This window comes from Erythrolamprus reginae, chromosome Z (assembly GCF_031021105.1).
Source record: "Erythrolamprus reginae isolate rEryReg1 chromosome Z, rEryReg1.hap1, whole genome shotgun sequence".
Lineage (NCBI taxonomy): Eukaryota > Metazoa > Chordata > Lepidosauria > Squamata > Dipsadidae > Erythrolamprus > Erythrolamprus reginae.
This window is the reverse complement of record NC_091963.1, coordinates 120,762,757-120,784,932: the sequence shown is the minus strand read 5'-3', so window position 1 is coordinate 120,784,932 and position 22,176 is coordinate 120,762,757. Positions and strand designations below refer to the sequence as shown.

At 38.0% G+C, this 22,176-nt stretch overlaps 1 protein-coding gene across 1 annotated transcript in view; it reads right to left on the bottom strand.

The window, feature by feature from the left end:
- Window positions 1–21,723, bottom strand: part of LOC139153880 (uncharacterized) — a 39,031-nt gene extending 17,308 nt beyond the window's left edge. The window contains exons 1-11 of the mRNA XM_070728301.1: window positions 21,553–21,723; window positions 19,799–19,942; window positions 18,366–18,509; window positions 17,774–17,917; window positions 13,831–13,974; window positions 11,544–11,687; window positions 10,120–10,263; window positions 8,258–8,401; window positions 6,999–7,142; window positions 5,646–5,793; window positions 3,072–3,272 (exon numbers count right to left, since the gene is read on the bottom strand). Of these exons, the coding sequence (XP_070584402.1) occupies window positions 3,072–3,272; window positions 5,646–5,793; window positions 6,999–7,142; window positions 8,258–8,401; window positions 10,120–10,263; window positions 11,544–11,687; window positions 13,831–13,974; window positions 17,774–17,917; window positions 18,366–18,509; window positions 19,799–19,942; window positions 21,553–21,613 (1,562 nt within the window). The 5' untranslated portion in view covers window positions 21,614–21,723. The remainder of the gene's footprint in view (window positions 1–3,071; window positions 3,273–5,645; window positions 5,794–6,998; window positions 7,143–8,257; window positions 8,402–10,119; window positions 10,264–11,543; window positions 11,688–13,830; window positions 13,975–17,773; window positions 17,918–18,365; window positions 18,510–19,798; window positions 19,943–21,552) is intronic.
- Between the last annotated feature and the right edge of the window lie 453 nt (window positions 21,724–22,176).

The window sequence follows — 22,176 nt, the reverse complement described above, 5'->3', positions numbered from 1 at the left end:
GTTCAGGTGGGCTTGTTTCTCATGCACCTGCCTCCAAGCTGCGTGGCACAAGCCCTGCCTGTGCTACTCGAGGAGGTAGCCGGGCTGGCAGTGGGGTTCCCTAGACTTATTGTCTTGGGGGACCTCAACCTGCCATCGCTTGGCGAATCCTCTGGACTGGCACAGGAGTTCATGGCCATCATGGCAGCCATGGACCTGACTCAAGTAGTACAGGGTCCGACTCATGAGGGGGGACATGCACCTGACATGGTATTCCTCTCTGAGCAACTGAGTAATGATCTGAGACTAAGGGGCTTAGAAGTGTTGCCTTTGTCATGGTCAGACCATTTTCTACTGCGGCTTGACTTCCTGGCTCCAATCCTCCCCCGCAGGGAGGCGGAACTGATTAAGTTGTTCCGCCCCAGGCGCCTGATGGTCCAGATGGTTTTCAGAAGGTGCTTGGGGTTATTCCAGATACACTCATCCGCAGTTCGGCAGAGTCTCTGGCTGAGGCCTGGAACAAGGCTGCAGCGGAGGCCCTTGACCGAATTGCGCCGCTGCGACTTCTCCGTGGCGCTAGACCCCGTAGAGCTCCATGGTTCAATGAGACGCTCCGGGAGTTGAAACGCCAGAAGAGACGTCTAGAGAAGCGATGGAGGAAGAGTAAGTCCGAATCCGATCGAACACTTGTAAGAGCTCATATTAAGACTTACAAAGTGGTGCTCAAGGCGGCAAGATTGCGTATCATGCCGCCTTGATTGCATCAGCAGAATCCCGCCCGGCTGCTCTGTTTAGGGTAACCCGCTCCCTTCTTAATCAGGGGGGAGTTGGGGAGCCCTTACAGAGCAGTGCTGAGGACTTTAACACGTTTTTCGCTGATAAAATCGCTCGGATCTGAGCTGACCTCGACTCCAATTGTAAAACAGAGTCGACTGACAATGAATCAGTTGAGGTGACTGGGGCTAAACCTCTTTGTCCATCTGTCTGGGAGGAGTTTGACTTGGAGACACCTGATGAAGTGGACAAGGCCATTGGAGCTGTGAGCTCCGCCACCTGTTTACTGGATCCGTGTCCCTCTTGGTTGGTTTCGGCCAGTCGAGAGGTGACATGGAGCTGGGCCCAGGAGATTGTCAATGCCTCCTTGGGGAGGGGGTCCTTTCCGGCCCTTTATAAGGAGGCACTTGTGCGCCCCCTCCTCAAGAAGCCTTCCCTGGACCCAGCCGTACTTAATAACTACCGGCCAGTCTCCAAACTTCCCTTTATGTGGAAGGTTGTCGAGAAGGTGGTGGCACTCCAGCTCCAGTGATCCTTGGAAGAAGCCAATTATCTAGGTCCCCAGCAGTCGGGTTTCAGGCCCGGTTACAGCATGGACACTGCTTTGGTCGCGTTGATGGATGATCTCTGGTGGGCCCGGGAATGGGGGTTTATCCTCTGTCCTGGTGCTTCTTGACCTCTCAGCGGCTTTCGATACCATCAACCATGGTATCCTTCTGCACCAGCTGGAGGGGTTGGGGGTGGGAGGCACTGTTCTCCAGTGGTTCTCCTCCTACCTCTCCGGTCGGTCGCAGTCGGTGTTAGTGGGGGGTCAGAGGTCGACTCCGAGGTCTCTCCCTTGTGGGGTGCCTCAGGGGTCGGTCCTCTCCCCCCTGCTATTTAATATCTACATGAAACCGCTGGGTGAGATCATCCAAGGGCATGAGGTGAGGTATCATCAGTACGCTGATGATACCCAGCTCTACATCTCCACCCCATGTCCAGTCAACGAAGCAGTGGAAGTGATGTGCCGGTGTCTGGAGGCTGTTGGGGCCTGGATGGGTGTCAACAGACTCAAACTCAACCCGGATAAGACGGAGTGGCTGTGGGTTTTGCCTCCCAGGGACAATTCCATCTGTCCTTCCATTACCCTGTGGGGGGAATTATTGACCCCCTCGGAGAGGGTCCGCAACTTGGGCGTCCTCCTCGATCCACAGCTCACATTAGAGAACCATCTTTCAGCTGTGGCGAGGGGGGCGTTTGCCCAGGTTCGCCTGGTGCACCAGTTGCGACCCTATCTGGACCGGGACTCACTGCTCACAGTCACTCATGCCCTCATCACCTCGAGGTTCGACTACTGTAATGCTCTCTACATGGGGCTACCTTTGAAAAGTGTTCAGAAACTTCCGATCGTGCAGAATGCAGCTGCGAAAGTAGTCATGGGCCTACCTAGGTATGCCCATGTTTCACCAACACTCCGCAGTCTGCATTGGTTGCCGATCAACTTCCGGTCACAATTCAAAGTGTTGGTTATGACCTTTAAAGCCCTTCATGGCACTGGACCAGAATATCTCCGAGACCGCCTGCTGCCACATGAATCCCAGCGACCGATTAGGTCCCACAGAGTGGGCCTTTTCCGGGTCCCATCAACTAAACAATGTTGGTTGGCGGGCCCCAGGGGAAGAGCCTTCTCTGTGGCAGCCCCGGCCCTCTGGAACCAACTCCCCCCGGAGATTAGAACTGCCCCTACTCTCCTTGCCTTTTGTAAGCTCCATAAGACCCACCTGTGTCATCAGGCATGGGGGAACTGAGACATCTCCCCCGGGCATATACAATTTATGAATGGCATGTGTGTATGTACGTGTGTTTAGAAAATGGGTTTTTTAAAATGTTTTTAGTAGAAATTTAGATTTGTTGTAAATTGTTTTTTCACTTTGTTGTGAGCCGCCCCGAGTCTGCGGAGAGGGGCGGCATACAAATCTAAATAAACATAAACATAAACATTTATCTTATTTTTGTAAATGTGTATATATGTAATAAAATTTGTTATAATTTTTTTTTTTTTAAATGATGGTTTGGGGTGATGGTTTGGGGTTGGTTGGTGGATTGCGTGTCTTGGTTTTAATGCAGCCAGAACAGTATTTGATATATAGGTCAGTTTGACTTTGACTTGATGTTTTTTAAGATCTGGTCAGAGTTTGCAGGATTGGATTCATTGTAAAATGGATAAATCGGGTCTTGAACGAAGTTTTTGGGGATTTGAGTCATTTCTGTTTAGGAAGTCCATAGTCTTAATGAAATTGTGTTTGCTGAATTCATTTATGCAAACCACTCTGTACAATTTGGAGGCCACTGAACCATCTCTGCATTTGAATGCAGGGCCATCTCTGGTCACTTGAATGATTTCATCAGCTGGTATTTTAGATGCAATAATTTTGTGAATTTGATCTATATCAGGTTCATTTGTGACTTCAAGCCCAAATAGAATTGCATTATTCCATTTTTGTTCACATTCCAGGGTGTCTCTGAAGCCCTGAACTCTAAAACGAAATTAACTGCTGTTGACTTGTAAGAACTACTTGTGGTATTGTATATATATTATTATGTATATAAAGAAGTTAATGAATTCAGCTGAATCAGCTATCTGTGTGTGCTTCTGGATTAGATTTATGCAACAAACTCTAATGATGGTGATGTGATCAAAATTGGATACTTGCAAGCATATCCATACCCTTATGACTGAAGGACCACTGCAATATCTCATCAGCATTGTTGTGTACTAAGGCGCTTTGGACAACTAGGCTCACTGATATGTGGAAGCTGTGAGTTGAATGCATTGGATAACTACAACCACCAGTGTGTGTGTAGGACCCCCTCCATATCTTCCCATGCCACTCTAGAGAGGTTTGTTCCACTTCTCCTACCCTACCATGACATTTATTTTCCTTGCAGCTGATGATAGGCATGCCGAGCTGATGAGATGTGCAAAGGGAATCTGACAGAAGGCTGATTCTTGTGAATGGAATCTAAGGGATGCAAAGGAGATGAAGGAGAAGGAGAAGGAGAAGGAGAGGAAGAAGAAGAAGAAGAAGAAGAAGAAGAAGAAGAAGAAGAAGAAGAAGAAGAAGAAGAAGAAGAAGAAGAAGAAACAATTCCAGTTTCCTTCTTGGAATATTTATTACAAAGAATCAGCAATTTTATTAAGTAATGCACAGTCTACTAACTTCTAGAAAGCCTAGACTAATAATAAGTTTGCAAATATAAGGTGACAGAACCTGGACCGGGAGTCACTGCTCACAGTCACTCATGCCCTCATCACCTCGAGGTTCAACTATTGTAATGCACTCTACATGGGGCTACTTTGAAGAGAGCTCGGAAACTTCCGATCATGCAGAATGCAGCTGCGAGAGCAATCATGGGCTTTCCCAGATATGCCCATGTCACATCAACATTCCACAGTCTGCATTGGTTACCAATCTGTTTCTGGTCACAATTCAAAGTGTTGGTTATGACCTATAAAGCCCTTCATGGCATTGGACCAGAATACCTTTGAGACCGCCTTCTGCCGCACGAATCCCAGCGGCCGATTAGGTCCCACAGAGTTGCCCTTCTCTGGGTCCTGTCGACAAAACAATGCCATCTGGCGGGACCCAGGGGAAGAGACCCTCTGGAATCAACTCCCCTCAGAGATCAGGACTGCCCCCTCCCTCCTTGCCTTTCGCAAACTTCTAAAAACCCACCTTTGCCACCAGGCATGGGGGAATTGATTCCCCTTGGCCACTCCGTTTTATGTATGGTTTGTTTGGGTTGCATGAATGTTTTTAATCAAGGGCTTTTTTAACTGTTCTGCTTTTTTAGTCAATGGATTTGTATTTAGCGTTCATGTTGTGAGCCGCTCTGTGTCTTTGGAGAGGTGCGGCATACAAATCTAATAAATAAATATACTATAACTTTGATTGGAAAATTATCATTTCCAGAATAAAATCACCTCAAATATTCTTGATTTTGGTAATCTGAGTAGAAAAGAAAAACAATATAGTTACAAGAACAGTTGCAGGAACAGAGCATGGCTAGTTTAATGAAAAGAAGGTCTAGGGGTGACACGACAGCAGTGTTCCAATATCTCAGGGGTTGCCACAAAGAAGGAGTCAACCTATTCTCCAAAGCAACTAAAGGTAGAACAAGAAGCAGTGGGTGGAAACTAAACAAGGAGAGACGTAACTTAAAACTAAGGAGATATTTTCTGACAGTTGGAATAATCAATCATTGGAATTGCTTGCCTCCAGATGTACTGAATGTTCCAACATTGGAAGTTTTTTGGGGGAAATGTTGGAGTAGTGTAGGGTTTCCTGCCTGAGCAGAAGGTTGGACTAGAAGAACTCCAGGGTCCCTTCCAACACTGTTGTTGTTATTATTTGTTTGTTATTATATGCTATATAGGTTGCAATTACTACAAAAGAGAAGAAATTAAATCCATTATTACTCAACCATTGCTGCAGAGGTGTTCACCAAGGCTACCACATGGAATGTACAAATTGTGTACTACATAATGGTACTACTGCATTAAGCACAGATAACATTTGTTATTAATTTTCTTAATTTTTAATGGAAAGAAATGGAATCTACATGTGGTTGCAATTGAATGTAATATTTAATAAGTTTTAATACTTTAGGAATGAAAAGATATGAGGGCACAACTCGGAGTTGCATTGAATGGCTCTTGTAAGCCAACAGCAGATTCAGTATCAAGTCCAATCTTAATAGATGGTGGAAAGTGATAGAAATAATTAAGAAGGAAATTTCTTTGAATCTCTAAATTCTGGTTCAGGAATAAAACTTTCTAATCACTAGAATAGTATATGTGATTTAGAAATTGCAGAATAGGAGATGCAGACAGCAACACTCAATATTTCTTTCCTGTGGGGGTACAGTACTTCCATTGAGGAGATTTATCATAGTTTGCAGTTGTGGCACACCATGGGCGGTTCCAGCTATCAACTTCAGTGCAAGATTGATAGGATTTCCCACGATAAATAAATGGAAAGAAACATGGACGAATGTCTAAAATCGTAAAAGAAGACAAGGTCAGAATTGAAGGAATTCTTGCTAAGCATTCATTCATTCTCTTAATTTGGATTTCTGAAGTAAGGAGAAATGAGTCACTCAAAATTATTTCCAGCTTCGAACATTTACCTATACTTAGTAATTGTAGTAAGATATATTATGGGATAATACGCACAATAATATTTTCCCAATATTTAATGTTAGCTCTGATTTTTAATCCAATAAATCCCATGTTAAAATGTATTCTATATCTATCCATGATTTTGGGTTTCTTTTTAAGTATGTCAACCCTTGTTGATCTTTTGGGTAACCTTTCAACTACTTATCTTTATGTATACACAATAATGATACCATATAGTTCATTGTATACTATTATACTAAATTATATTTTCCTATTTTCTAATTTCTACTTTATTTTTTAAACATTAGTAAAAACACACATGATATTACAAAATTTATATGGCTATCTATCCTCCCTTGTTCTATCTATTATGTGTGGCTTTATCTCCTGTATTCTCTTCTCTACTTCTTCTAGTTTGTTTTCTTTCTGAATTTTTTTTTTCATTCTTCATTTTCATTTGCTGGGAGTTTCCTAGTCTCACTTCTGTATCATACAATATTTCCAACATCTCCCTATGGTTCCTTGTCATTGCTTCTGGGATATATTGGGGCATTAATAGTATTTCTTTTTGGAGTATATTGGCTTCACCTTTTGGTAATATTTTGCATTATTTTAATGGGCTAGAAGTTACTTAATAATCCGTCAAAATCCTAATGTCCCAGTCTTCCAAAATATCAAAATATCAAAAAGACAGTATTAGAAAATTTTGCTGAATCCCTAAACTGCTCCTCAGAATACATGATCTTTATAGTCCTCCGAATCTGCCATTTTGCAACCTCTAAGTTTGTGGGTCTTTTTAATTTAATTAATTTTTCTTCTTTTGCCTCATGTTTATATATTCTACAAAGCTAATTCAGAGGATATCAACTTCCAAAGTCTACATAACCATTTGGAATAGAATATGTGATTTATAACCTGCTGGACAGGAGATGCAGACAGACACCCTCAATGCTAGGTTCAATTATGTATGAGATTGCAATGAGAAACCCCAAAACTAGGAATCGGTTGAGTGATTCAAGTCAATTGATGTGTCACCTAAAATCTGTAAAACTCCTATCTCATAAATGTAATGGAGACAAACCTTGGCTGGTACAATACTTCCATTTAGGAGATATATCATAGTTTGCAGTAGTGGCACACCATGGGCGGTTCTGGCTATCAACTTTGGTGCAAGAATGATAGGGTTTCCCATGATAAATAAATGGAAAGAAACAGGGACGAATGTCTAAAATTGTAAAAGAAGACAAGATCAGAATTGAAGGAATCACTGCTAAGCACTCATTTATTCCCATCATTTGGAATTAGGAAATGAGCTGTGCAACTGATCCAAAGAGCATATACTTTTTTAAAAAATGAATAATCTCTGGGAATTAGTCTTCTAAAGCAAAGATTGGTGATATACTGTTCCCAGGAGAAAAGAGTCAATCAAAATTATTTCCAGCTTTGAAGATTTATCTATAGCTAGTAATTGTAGTAGGATATATTTTGGGACAATACACACAATAATATTTTGTCAATTTTCAATGTCTACCTCCGATTTTTAATCCAATAAATCCCATATTAAAAGGTATTCTATATCTATCCATTATTTCTTGCTTTTTTAAATATGTCAACTCTTGTTGACATTTGAGTTATCTTCCAAATTCTAACATTTACCTATACACAGTAATTATAGCACATAGTATATTGAATATTATACTAAATTATATTTTCCCATTTTCTAATTTCTACTTTATTTTCTAACCTTTAATAAAAAAACACACGATATTAGAAAATTTATATCCCTCTCTGTCCTCCCTTGTTCTTCTTATTATGTGTGTCTTTATCGTCTATATTCTTTTCTCTATTCCTTCTGGTTTGTCCTCTTTCTTTCTGAATTTTTTCTTCAATTTTATTTGCTGGGAGTTTCCTAGTCCCACTTCTGTATCATGCAATATTCCCAACATCTCCCTATGGTTCTTTTCCATTGCGCCTGGGATACATTGAAGCATTATTAGTAATTCCTTTTGGAGTATATTGACTTCCCCTTTTGGTAACATTTTGCTTTATTTTAATGGGCTAGAAATTATTCAATAATCCATCAAAATCCCAATGTCCCAGTCTTCCAAAATACCAAAAAGGTAATATTAGAAAATTTTGTAGAATCCCTAAACTGCTATTATATGATTTAGAACCTGCTGGATAGGAGATGCAGACAGGCACCCTCAATGCTAATTTCAATTCTGTATGAGATTACACTCAGAAACCCCAAAACTGGGAATCAGTTGAGTGTTTCAAGTCAATTGCTATGTCTCCTAAAATCTGTAAAACTCCTGTCTCATAAATGTAATGGGGACCAACCTGTGCTGGTACAATACTTCCATTGAGGAGATTTATCATAGTTTGCAATTGTGGCACACCATGGGCGATTCTGGCTATCAACTTCGGTGCAAGAATGATAGGATTTCCCACGATAAATAAATGGAAAGACACAGGGACGAATGTCTAAAATTGTAAAAGAAGACAAGATCTGAATTGAACAAATTCTTGCTAAGCATTCATTCATTCACTTTGTTTGGAATCAGGAAAAGAGCCATGCAAATTAGTCTTGTAAAGCAAAGATTAGTGATATACTATTCCAGGAGAAATGAGTCAATCAAAATTATTCCCAGCTTCGAACATTTAATTATACTTAGTAATTGAAGTAAGATATAATATATGACAATATGCACAATAATATTTTCCCAATTTTCAATGTCTACTTCCAATTTTTAATCCAATAAATCCCACGTTAAAAGATATTCTATATCTATCCATCATTTCTTGCTTTTAAAAAAATATGTCAGCTCTTGTTATCTTTAAAATTCTAACATTTATCTATACACAGAACATAGAACCTTGAATACTATTATAATAAATTATAATTTCCCATTTTCTAATTTCTACTTTATGTTCTAGCCAGTGCTCCCTCTAATTTTTTTGGGGGGTGGGCGGAAAAGTATAGTGTCTGAGCGGCAGTCCATTCGGGACTGGGCGGCACAGAAATAACAAACAAACAAATAAACAAACAAACAAACAAACAAACAAACAAATAAAAAACCCACCCTGTTTTGCCTGAGATAATTTCAAAATAAAATACTGTACTGTGTGTCTATAACAGTGAACTCATAATAGGGCAACTCTATCAATATCAAAATGCCACTTAAATAGCTGAGCTAGTTTCAAACTAGATTTTGATTTTCTTTCTCTCTTCCTTACTCCCATTCTTTTTCTTTCTCTTTTCCTTCCTCTCTTTTTTCTATCTGTTTCTCTCTCTTCCTCTCTTCCTCTCTTCCTGTCTCTCTCCTTCCCTCTCACTCTTTCCCTCTCGGCTTCTGGGCAGGTTTGGAAAACTCTGAGTTGATGATGATTTTTAAGTGAGCGATTGCTCACTGCTCAGCTTAGAGGGAACTATGGTTCTAGCCTTTAATAAAAAAACACATGATATTAGAAAATTTATATCCCTAAGTTTCCTCTCTTGTTCTTTTAATTATGTATGTCTTCATCTCCTGTATTCTTTTCTCTACTCCTGGTCTGTCCTCTAGTTTCTGATTTTTGTTTTCATTTTCATTTGCTGGGAGTTTCCTAGTCCTACTTCTGTATCATACAACATTTCCAACATCTGCCCATGGTTCCTTGTCATTGCTTCTCGGATACATTGAAAATTAATAGTATTTCTTTTTCAAGTATATTGACATCCCCTTATGGTAACCTTTTACTTTATTTTAATGGGCTAGAAAATACTCAATAATCCATCAAAATCCCAATGTCCCAGGCTTCCAAAATACCAAAAAGCCAATATTAGAAAATTTTTGCTGAATCCCTAAACTACTCCTCAGAATCCACGATCTTTGTAGTCCTCTGAATCTGCCATTTTGAAACCTCTTAAATATTCCAAATTTGTGGGTCTGTTTAATTTAATTTATTTTTCTTCTTTTGCCTCATTTTTATATTTTCTACCAAGTTATCTCAATGGACATCTGCTTCTAATGTCTACATAACCATTTGGAATAAAATATGGGATTTAGGAACTGCTGGATAGGAGATGCAGACAAACACCCTTAATCTGTATGACATTGCACTCAGAAACCCCAAAACTGGGAATCGATTGATTGTTTCAAGTCCATTGTTATGTCTCCTAAAATCTGTAAAACTCCTATCTCATAAATCTAACAGGGACAAACCTGTGCTGGTACAATACTTCCATTGAGGAGATTTATCATAGTTTGCAGTTGTGGCACACCATGGGCGGTGCTGGCTATTAACTTCGGTGCAAGAAAGATAGGATTTTCCACGATAAAGAAATGGGAAGACACAGGGACGAATCTCTAAAATCGTAAAAGAAGACAAAATGAGAACTGAAGAAATCCCTGCTATCCATTCATTCATTCCCTAGATTTGAAATCTGGAAATGAGCTGTGCAACTGATGAAAACACCATATATTTCTTTAAAAAATAATAATCTCTGGAAATTAATCTTCTGAAGCAAAGATTACTGACATACTGTTCCCAGGAGAAATGAGTCAGTCAAAATTATTTCCACCTTCAAACTTTTTACCTATCCTTAGTAATTGTAGTAAGATGTATTGTGTGACAATACGCACAATAATATTTTACCAATTTTCAAAGTGTACCTCCAATTTTTAATTCAATCAATCCCATGTTAAAAGGTGTTCTATATCTATCCATCATTTCTTCTTATTTTTTGGTATGTCAACTTTTGTTGACATTTGAGTCATCTTCCGACTTCTAACTTTTACTTATACACAGTAATTATAGCACATAGTATATTGAATATTATACTAAATTATATTTTCCCATTTTCTAATTTCAACTTTATTTTCTAACCTTGAATAAAAACACACACAATATTAAAAAATGTATACCCCTCTCTTTCCACCCTTGTTCTTTTTATCAGGTGTGTCTTTCTCTCCTGTATTCTTTTCTCTACTCCTTCTGATTTTTCCTCTAGTTTCTGAATTTTTTCTTCATTCTTCATTTTCATTTGCTGGGAGTTTCCTAGTCCTACTTTTGTATCATGCAATATTTCCAATATCTCCCTATGTTTCCTTGTCATTGCTTCTGGTATACATTGAGGCATTGATAGTATTTCTTTTTGGAGTATATTGGATTCATCTTTGGGTAAAATTTTGCATTATTTTAATGGGGTAGAAGTTATTTAATAATCCATCAAAATCCTAATGTCCCAGTCTTCCAAAATACTAAAAAGACAATATTAGAATATTTTGCTGAATCCCTGAATTGCAGTCCTCTGAGTCTGCCATTTTAAAACCTCTAAGTATTCCATATTTTATGGGTCTGTTTAATTTAATTCATTTTTCTCCTTTTGACTCATTTTTATATATTCTACAAAGCTATCGCAGAGGTCATCAGCTTCCAATGTCTACATAACCATTTGGAATAGAATATGTGATTTACAGCCAGCTGGATAGGGGACGCGGACAGATTCCCTCAATGCTAGTTTCAATTCTGTATGAGATTACACTCAGAAACCCCAAAACTTCAAATCGGTTGAGTGTTTCAAGTCAATTGTTATGTCTCCTAAAATCTGTAAAACTCCTATCTCATAAATGTAATAAGGACAAACCTGGGCTGGTACAATACTTCCATTGAGGATATTTATCATAGTTTGCAGTTGTGGCACACCATGGGCGGTTCTGGCTATTAACTTCGGTACAAGAATGATAGGATTTCCCACGATAAATAAATGGAAAGAAACAGGGACGAATGTCTAAAATTGTAAAAGAAGACAAGATTAGAACTGAAAGAATTCTTGCTAAGCATTCATTAATTTCCTTTGTTTGGAATCTGGAAATGAGCTGTGCAATTGATCCAAACAGAATATATTTCTAAAAAAATTAATAATCTCTAGAAATTAGTCTTCTAAGTAAAGATTACTGATATATTGTTCCCAGGAGAAATAATCAGTCAAAATTATTTCCATTGCTGTACAGTATCCTCAGCTTAGTAATCGAAGTAAGATGTCTTATGTAACAATATGCACAATAATATTTTCCCAATTTTTAGTGTCTATCTCTGATTTTTAATTCAATCAATCCCATGTTAAAAGATATTCAATATCTGTCCATCATTTCTTGCCTCTTTTAAGTAAGTCAACTCTTGTTGACCTTTTCAATAATCTTCCAACCTTTTTAATAAGAAAATTAAATGTTTAATTTAAAGTGAAACAGACATATAATAATACACAATCATGAAAGAAAAATACACATATCTGGGATGATTTACATCCCAATTTTCGTCAGAAGCACATACAGAGTTGTATATGTTTTTGCATCAAATTGAAAATATTTTAGTCTATGTTCACTGTAAATACTGTACATTTTTATGTAATAGAAACTAAAGAAGAAAAGAAACATTTTAGAGAAGAACTTGAAAGAGAATAGAAAAAAAGACTTGGAGGGGTGGGGCCAATGACCACGATGGCACAAAGTTCTCCTTCACCCGTGGGTGTGCTTTGAATCCCCGCCACCCGGGGGTCCTGGTTCCCATGGAACCAGGCCAGATCCTCCCTGGAGGGGAGGTGAAGATGGGTCGCTGCCAGGGGTCTGGTTTAGGGTTGGCATATCTCTCTCCCCGATGAACTGGCTTGACCTCCACCGGTGGCAGTGTGAAAATGGCCAGGCTGCCATGCCTGAGCCGACCTAAGCCATGATGCTGACACCACAACGCAAGGGTTGAAGTAGTGAGGAAACACCTGGGAAGAGAACTTTAATAACTATGCTGGAGAGATGAAGGACGAATTTTAAGCTGTGCTGGTTAGTGAAGCAGCCAAATAAAGATTGGAGACTGTTTTACCTTATTTTGGGTTTGGAATAAAAAATAAATGGAAGGAAGCAGCTGTATCTGTGGTGTAGAGACAGTAAAAGCTTCTGAAAAAGCAAGAGTCCAAAGGGGGATTTAAAAGTTATTCTATAGCTGTCTGTCATTTCTTACCTCTTTTAAGTAAGTCAACTCTTCTTGACCTTTTGAGTAATCTTCCAACTTCTAAAGTTTACATATACACAATAATTGTGCACTGAATACTATTATACTAAATTATATATTCCATTTTCTCATCTCTACTTTATTTTCTAACCTTTAAAAAAAACAAACACGATTTTGGAAAATTTATATCCCTATATGTCCTCCCTTGTTCTTTTTATTATGTCTGTCTTTATCTCCTTTAGTCTTTTCTCTACTCCTTCTGGTTTGTCCTCTATTTTCTGAATGTTTTCTTCATTATTAATTTTCATTTGCTGGGAGTTTCCTAGTCCGACTTCTTTATCATTCAATATATCCAACATCTCCCTATGGTTCATTGTCATTGCTTTTGGGATACATTAAAGCATTAATAGTATTTCTTTTTGGAGTATATTGGTTACCCATTTTGGTAACATTTTACTTTATTTGAATGGGATAGAAGTTACTCAGTAATCCATCAAAATCTCAATGTCCCAGACTTCCCAAATACCCCAAAGCCAATATTAGAAAATTTTGCTGAAACCCTAAACTGCTCCTCAGAATCCACAATCTTTGTAGTCCCCCGAATCTGCCATTTTGAAACTTTGTAAATATTCCAAATTTGTGAATCTCATTTAATTATTTTTTCTTCTTTTGCCTCGTTTTTATATGTTCTACAAAGCTATCTCAGAGGTCATCAGCTTCCAATGTCTACATAACCGTTTGGAATAAAGTATGTGATTTTCAACCTGCTGGATAGGAGATGCAGACAGACACCCTCAATGCTAGTTTCAATTCTGTATGACATTACCCTCAGATATCCCAAACTGAGAATCAGTTGAGTGTTTGAAATCAATTGTTATGTCTCTTAAAATCGGTAAAACTCCTATATCATACATGTAATGGGGACAAACCTGTGCTGGTACAATACTTCCACTGAGGAGATTTATCATAGTTTGCAGTTGTGGCACACCAGGGGCGGTTCTGGCTATCAACTTCGGTGCAAGATAGATAGGACTTCCCATGATAAATAAATGGAAATACACAGGCATGAATGTCTAAAATCATAAAAGAAGACAAGATCAGAACTGAAGGAATCCCTGCTAAGCATTCATTCATTCATTCCCTTCAATTAATAATCTCTGGAAATTAGTCATCTAAAGCAAAAATTAGCGATATACTGTTCCCAGGAGAAGTGAGTCAGTCAAAATTATTTCCACCTTCAAATATTTACCTATACTTAGTAATTGTAGTAAGATACATAATAATAATAATAATAATAATAATAATAATAATAATAAATAATAATTTATTAGATTTGTATGCCGCCCCTTTCCGAAGACCTGGGGCTTGATACAATATTATGTGACAATACGCACAATAATATTTTCCCAATTTTTAGTTTCTACCACCGATTTTTAATCCAATATATACCATGTTAAAAGGTATTTTATATCTATCCTTCATTTGTGCATTTTTTAAAGTATGTCAACTCTTCTTGACCTTTTGAGTAATCTTCCAACTTCTGTCCCAAGCCTGCCAGAAATCATCCATCAGTGTGACCAAAGCAGTTTCCATGCTGTAGCCAGATATGAATCCTGACTGTCGAGGACCTAGATAATTGGCTTCATCCAAGGATCGCTGGAGCTGGAGCAACACCCCCTTCTTAACAACCTTCCCCATGAAAGGAAGGTTGGGGACAGAACAACAGTTACTAAATATGGCTGGGTCCATGGGAGGCTTCTTGAGGAGGGGGCACACAAGTGCCTCCTTGTAGGGAGCTGGGAAGGACCCCTCCCTCAGAGAAACATCAGTAATCTCCTTGACCCAGCTCCGCATCACCTCCTTTCTGGCCAAGACTTGCCTGGAGGGACAAGGGTCCAATAAGCAGGTGGCGGAATTCACAGCTCAAATGGTCTTGTCCACTTCATCAGGTGTCATTAGGTCAAACTCGCTCCAAACAGGTGGACTAAGATGAGCCCCTGTCACTCAACTGGCTCATTGTCAGCTGACTCTGCATTCCAATCAAGATCAATCCAGATCTGAGCGATTTTATCTGCAAAAACTTGTTAAAGGCCTCAGCACTACCCTGCAAGGGTTCCTCAACTCCCCGCTGGTTAAGGAGGGAGCGAGTCATCTTACACAGGGTGGTTGGGTGGGATTCCACAGACACAATCAGCCTGACATTGTATGCATGTCTTGTCGACCTCTTCGCCACTTTGTAAATCTCCATATGAGTTTTTACAAGTGTTCAGTCAGATTTGGATCTGGTTTTCCTCCAACGCTTCTCTAGACCTCTCTTCTGTTGTTTCATTCCCTGGAGCTCCTCAGTAAACCAAGGAGATCTTTTTTTTAAAAAAAAAATCTTTTTATTAATTTTCATAAAAGGAAGCACAGACTTACAAACATTAAACATATAGTTTGGGGAGGTATCCTCCCCACTTATCTCAAAAGTGTAAATGCAGATATAGAAAAAAGAATACAAAATTAAATACATAGTTGAATACTAATACATAAAAAATAGCTAATAACAGATTAAAAAAACTAGTAACAAGTAATTTAAACTAAGATATAATCAAACATTCTTCTAATCTTATTACTATTGTATATATAAACTAATTCTAGTACCATTCTTTGGGAAAAAAAGTAAATCTCAACCAAGGAGATCTTCAGGGTCCGTTGCAACAGAGGGGTCGCAAAGGCACAATTTGGTCTAGAGCCTTGCAGCGGTATTCCAGGCTGCAGCAAGAGATTGCCAAACTGTGTACAAGTGAATCCGGCAAAACCCCAAGCACCGTTTGAAAATTTTCTGGATCCATCAGGCGTCTGAAGCAGAACTTCCTAATTGCTTCCACCTCTCTGCGGGGAAGGATTGGAGCCTTAAAATCAAGCCGCAGTAGAAAATGATCTGACCATGACAAAGGCAACATCTCTAAGCCCCTTAATATCAGATCATTACTCAACTGCCCTGAGAGGAAAACCATGTTGAGAGTGTGCCAGCTCTCATGGGTTGGGCCCTGAATTACTTGAGTCAGGTCCATGATTGCTATGGTGTCCAAGAACTTCTATGCCAACTCGGAGGATTGGCCGAGTGATGGCAAATTAAAATCCCCTAAGACAATAAGTCTGGAGGACTCCACCGCCAACCTAGCTAGGTTGGTCCTCAAGTAGTGCAGGCAGGGCTGTTGACACACAGCTGGGAGGCAAGTACATGAGCAACAAGTCCACCTGTACCCCTAGGTCCAACCTCATAAGAAGGGACTCACAGCCCACAATCTCAGGGGCAACAAGCCTACGTAGCTTGATGGTCTTCCTGACTATAATTGCCACTCCTCCCTCCCTTCCCTAGGATCGCAGTTGGTGCCACACCTGGAACCTGGCTCGGCACATTTCTGAGAAAGGAACTCCTCCCTCTGGGCCCAGCCATGTCTCGGTCACATATGCCAGGTCTGCGTTCTCAACTAGGAGTAAATCCAGGATGAAGGGAGCTTTATTTACAGCAGACCTGGCATTAAGCAGCAACAGCCTGAGCCCAGGGTTCAGATACACTGTTCCCAGGAGAAATGAGTCAGTTAAAATTATTTGCAGCTTTGAAGATTTATCTATAGCTAGTAATTGCAGTAGGATATATTTTGGGACAATACACACAATAATATTTTGTCAATTTTCAATATCTACCTAAGATTTTTAATCCAACAAAACCCATATTAAAAGGTATTCTATATCTATCCATCATTTCTTGCTTTTTTAAATATGTCAACCCTTGTTGACATTTGAGTTATCTTCCATATTCTAACATTTACCTATACTTACTAATAAGAAATATTATGTGACAACACGCACATTAATATTTTTCCAATTTTTAGTGTCTACCTCCGATTTTTAATCCAATCAATCCCATGTTAAAATGTATTCTACATTTATCCTTTATTTGTAGATTTTTAAAAGAATGTCAACTCTTCTTGACCTTTTGAGCAATCTTCCAAATTCAAATGTTTACAAATACACAGTAATTCTAGCCCTTAGTACATTGAATACTATTATACTAAATTATATTTCCCCATTTTCTCATTTCTAATTTATTTCCTAACCTTTAATAAAAACACACATGATATCAGAAATTTATATCCCTCTCTGTCCTCCCTTGTTCTTTTTATTATTTCTGTCATTATCTCCCTTGTTCTTTTCTCTACTCCTTCTGGTATGTCCTTTATTTTCTGAATCTTTTCTTCATTCTTCATTTTTCATTTGCTGGGAGTTTCCTAATCCTACTTCTGAATCATGCAACATTTCCAACATCTCCCTATAGATCCTTGTCATTACTTCTGGGAAATATTGAAGCATTAATAGTGCTATTGGCTGCCCCTTTAGATAACATTTTACTTTATTTTAATGGGCTAGAAGATACTCAATATCCACCAAAATCCCAACGTCCCAGACTTCCAAAGTACCAAAAAGCCAATATTAGAAAATTTTGCTGAATCCCTAAACTGCTCCTCAGAATCCACAATCTTTGTAGTCCTCTGAATCTGCCATTTTGAAACCTCTAAGGATTCCAAGGTTGTGGTCTATTTAATTTAATTCATTTTTCTTCGGTTGCCTCATTTTTATATGTTCTACAAAGCCATTTCACAGGTCATCAGCTTCCATTGTCTACATAACCATTTGGAATAAAGTATGTGATTTAGAAACTGCTGGACAGGAGATGCCGACAGATGCCCTCAATGTTAGTTTCAATTCTATATGACATTACAATCGGAAACCCCCAAACTGGACATCGGTTGAATGTTTCAAGTCAATTGTTATGTCTCCTAAAATCTGTAAAACTCCTATCTCATAAATATAATGGGGACAAACCTGAGTTGGTACAATACTTCCATTGAGGAGATTTATCATAGTTTGCAGTTGTGGCACACCATGGGCGGTTCTGGCTATCAACTTCGGTACAAGATTGATAGGACTTCCCATGATAAATAAATGGAAAGAAACAAGGACGAATGTCTAAAATCATAAAAGAAGACATGATCAGAACTGAAGGAATCATGCTAAACATTCATTCATTCTCTTCATTTAGAATCTGGAAATCTTTGGAACCCTTAAGTATTCCAAATTGGTGGGTCTGTTTAATTTAATTCACTTTACTTCTTTAGCCTCATTTTTATATGTTCTACAAAGCTATCTCAGAGGTCATCGACTTCCAATGTCTACATACATGTTTGGAATAGAATATGTGATTTACAACCTGCTGGATAGAAGATGCAGACAGACACCTTCAATGCTAGTTTCAATTCTGTAGAATATTACACTTAGAAACCCCAAAACTGGGAATCTGTTGAATGATATTACCCTCAGATATCCCAAACTGGGAATCAGTTGAATGTTGCAAGTCAATTGATATGTCTCCTGAAATCTGTAAAACTCCTATCTCATAAATGCAATGGTGACAAACCTGTGCTGGTACAATACTTCCATTGAGGAGATTTGTCATAGTCTGCAGTTGTGGCACACCATGGGCGGTTCTGGCTATCAACCTCGGTGCAAGAATGATAGAATTTCCCGCGATAAATAAATGGGAAGACACAGGGACTAATCTCTAAAATCATAAAAGAAGACACGATCAGAACTGAAGGAATCCCTGCTAAGCATTCATTCATTCCATTTGTTTGGAATCTGGAAATGAGCTGTGCAACCGATCCAAACAGCATATTATTATTTAAAGTTAATAATCTCTGGAAATTTATCTTCTTACGCAAAGATAAGTGAAATATTGTTCTCAGGAGAAATGAATCTGTCAAAATTATTTCAAGCTTCAAACATTACCTATACTTAATAATTGAAGTAAGATATATTATGTGACAATACGCACAATAATAGTTTCCCAATTTTCAATGTTAGCCTCCGATTTTTAATCCTACAAATCCAATGTTAAAAGGTATTCTGTATCTATCCATCAATTACTGCTTTTTTTAACTATGTCAAATCCAGTTGACCTTTTGAGTAATCTTCCAATTTCTAATGTTTACTTATACACAGTAATTATAGCACATATTACATTGAATACTATTATACTAAATTATACTTTCCCATTTTCTAATTTCTACTTTATTTTCTAACTTTGAATAAAAACACACACGATATTAGAAAATTTATAACCCTCTGTGCCCCCCCTTTTTCTTTTTATTATTTCTGTCATTATCTTCTTTATTCTTTTCTCTACTCCTTCTGGTTTGTCCTCTATTTTCTGAATTTTGTCTTCATTCTTCATTTTCATTTGCTGGGAGTTTCCTAGTCCCACTTCTATATCATGCAGTATTTCCAACATCTCCCTATGGTTCTTTGGCATTGCTTCTGGGATACATTGAAGAATTAATAGTATTTATTTTTGGGCTATATTAGTTTCCCCCTTTGGTAACATTTTTATTTTAATGGGCTAGACGTTACCCAATAAGCCATCAAAATCCCAATGTCCCAGTCTTCCAAAATACCAAAAAGCCAATATTAGAAAATTTTGCCGAATCTCTAAACTATTCTTTAGAATCCATAATCTTTGTAGTCTTCCTAATCTACCATTTTGAAAAGGCAGTATTCCAAATTTGTGTGTCTGTTTAATTTAATTCATTTATCTTCTTTTGCCTCATTTTTATATGTTCTACAATACTATTGCAGAGGTCATCAGCTTCCAATGTCTACATAACCGTTTGGAACAGAATATGTGATTTACAATATGCTGGATAGGAGATGCAAACAGACACCCTCAGTGCTAATTTCAATTCTGTAAGATCAGAAACCCCAAAACTGGGAATCGGTTGAGTGTTTCAAGTCAATTGTTGTGTCTCCTAATATCTGTAAAACTCCTGTCTCATAAATGTAATGGGGACAAACCTGAGCTGATACAATACTTCCATTGAGGAGATTTATCATAATTTGGAGTTGTGGCACACCATGGGCGGTTCTGGCTATCAACTTCGGTGCAAGAATGATAGGATTTCCCACGATAAATAAATGGAAAGAAACAGGGACGAATGTCTAAAATAGTAAAAGAAGACAAGATCAGAACTGAAGGAATTCTTGCTATGCATTCATTAATTTCCTTTGTTTGAAACCTGGAAATGAGCGGTGCAACTGCTCCAAACAGCATATTTAATCTCTTTGAATTAGTCTTCTAAAGGAAGGATTACTGATATACTGTTCCCAGGAGAAATGAGTTAATCAAAATTATTTCCAACTTCAAACATATACCTATACATAGTAATTGTAGAAATATATAATATTTGACAATGCGCACAATAATTTCTTATCAATTTTCAATGTCTACCTTCGGTTTTTAATCCAAACAATCCCATGTTAAAAGGTATTCTATATCTATCCATCATTTCTTGCTTTTTTAAGTATGTCAACTCTTGTTGACTTTTTGAGTGATCTTCCAACTTCTAATTTTTACATATACACAGTAATTATAGAACATCATACATTGAATACTATTACACTAAATTATGTTTTCCCATATTCTAATTTCTACTTTATTTTCTAACCTTTACTAAAAACACACATGACATTAGAAAATTTGTACTCTTATTTGTCCACCCTTGTTCTTTTTATTATTTGTCTTTATCTCTTGTATTCTTTTTTCCTCTCCTTCCAGTTTGTCCTCTATTTTTCTGAATTTTTTCTTCATTCTTCATTTTCATTTGCTGGGAGATTCCTAGTCCCACTTCAGTATCATGCAATATTTCCAACATCTCCTATGGTTTCTTGTCATCACTTCTGGGATAGATTGAAACATTAATAATATTTATTTTTTATTTATTTTTGAGTATATTGGCTTCCCTCTATTTTACTTTATTTTAATAGGCTAGAAGTTACTCAATAATCCATCAAATGGATGGATTGAGTACCCCATTCCATTGTCCTATGTGTTCCAAAATACCAAAAAGCCATTATTAGAAATTTTGCTGAAATCCCTAAACTGCTCCTCAGAATACACGATCTTTATTGTCCTCCAAATTTATGGGTCTGTTTAATTTAATTCCCTTTTCTCCTTTTGCCTCATTTTTATATGTTCTCAACGTTATTTCAGCGGTCATCAGCTTCCAATGTCTACATAACCATTTGGAGTAGAATATGTGATTTACAACCTGCTGGATAGGAGATGCAGACAGACACCCTCAATGCTAATTTCAATTCTGTAGGACATTACACTTAGTCAATTTTTATCTCTCCTAAAATCTGTAAAACTCCTTTCTCATAAATGTAACGAGGACAAACTTGGGCTGGTACAATACTTCCATTGAGGAGATTTATCATAGTTTGCGGTTGTGGCACACCATGGACGTTTCTGGCTATTAACTTTGGTACAAGAATGATAGTATTTCCCACGATAAATAAATGGGAAGACACAGGGACAAATGTTAAAATCATAAAAGAAGACAAGATCAGAACTGAAGAAATTCGCTGGTAAGCATTTGTTCATTCCATTTATTTTGAATCAGGAAACGAGCCGTACAACTGATTCAAACAGCATATAATTTTTTTAGAAAATTATAATCTCGGAAAATTAGTTTTCCAAATCAATAATTACTGATATGCTATTCCAGGTTATATCAAGCAACCCAAAATTATTAATGTATTTCCCTTACCTTTTGAAATGAGCAACTGAAAAAGATTGAAGAACAAAAGGAATGCTGTGGCTGAAGCCATTTTCTCTCTAAATGCACTTGACAGCCCTTGACAGTCTTTTTATATGCTCAACAAAGATATCTCCTTGGTCATCAGCTTCCAATGTCTACATCACCATTAGGAATTTAATATGTGACTGTATACTTTTTTTTTCATACAGGAGCACTTTCTCAGAAATGTATTTAAGATGACCAACTTCCTTATTATTTATTTATTTATTCTTTTTCTTATCAGGCATTCATTGCTGAGAACAAACATTTGCAGAAGAGGCGGAGTAACGACACGACACAAGAGCTGGATTTAAAACTGGGTCATTTTTATTAATTAAATTTGCATAATTTAATTAAACAAATTAGCATAAATTAGCATAATTAAATATAACCCCTAACAAAAGACCCGCAGGGTCAAACAATTGCTTCCGGGGTGGAAAATGACGTCAGAAAAACTTCCAGGGCAACTTATGGGCGTAGCTCCATGCTGATCCAGGTGAGGGACCACGCCCTCACCTGAGACCCTGCCATGTGGGAGGTCCCGCCTGCTAACCCCTACAAGGGGAATTAAATGTGCGGGACCCAAAGGCAGGT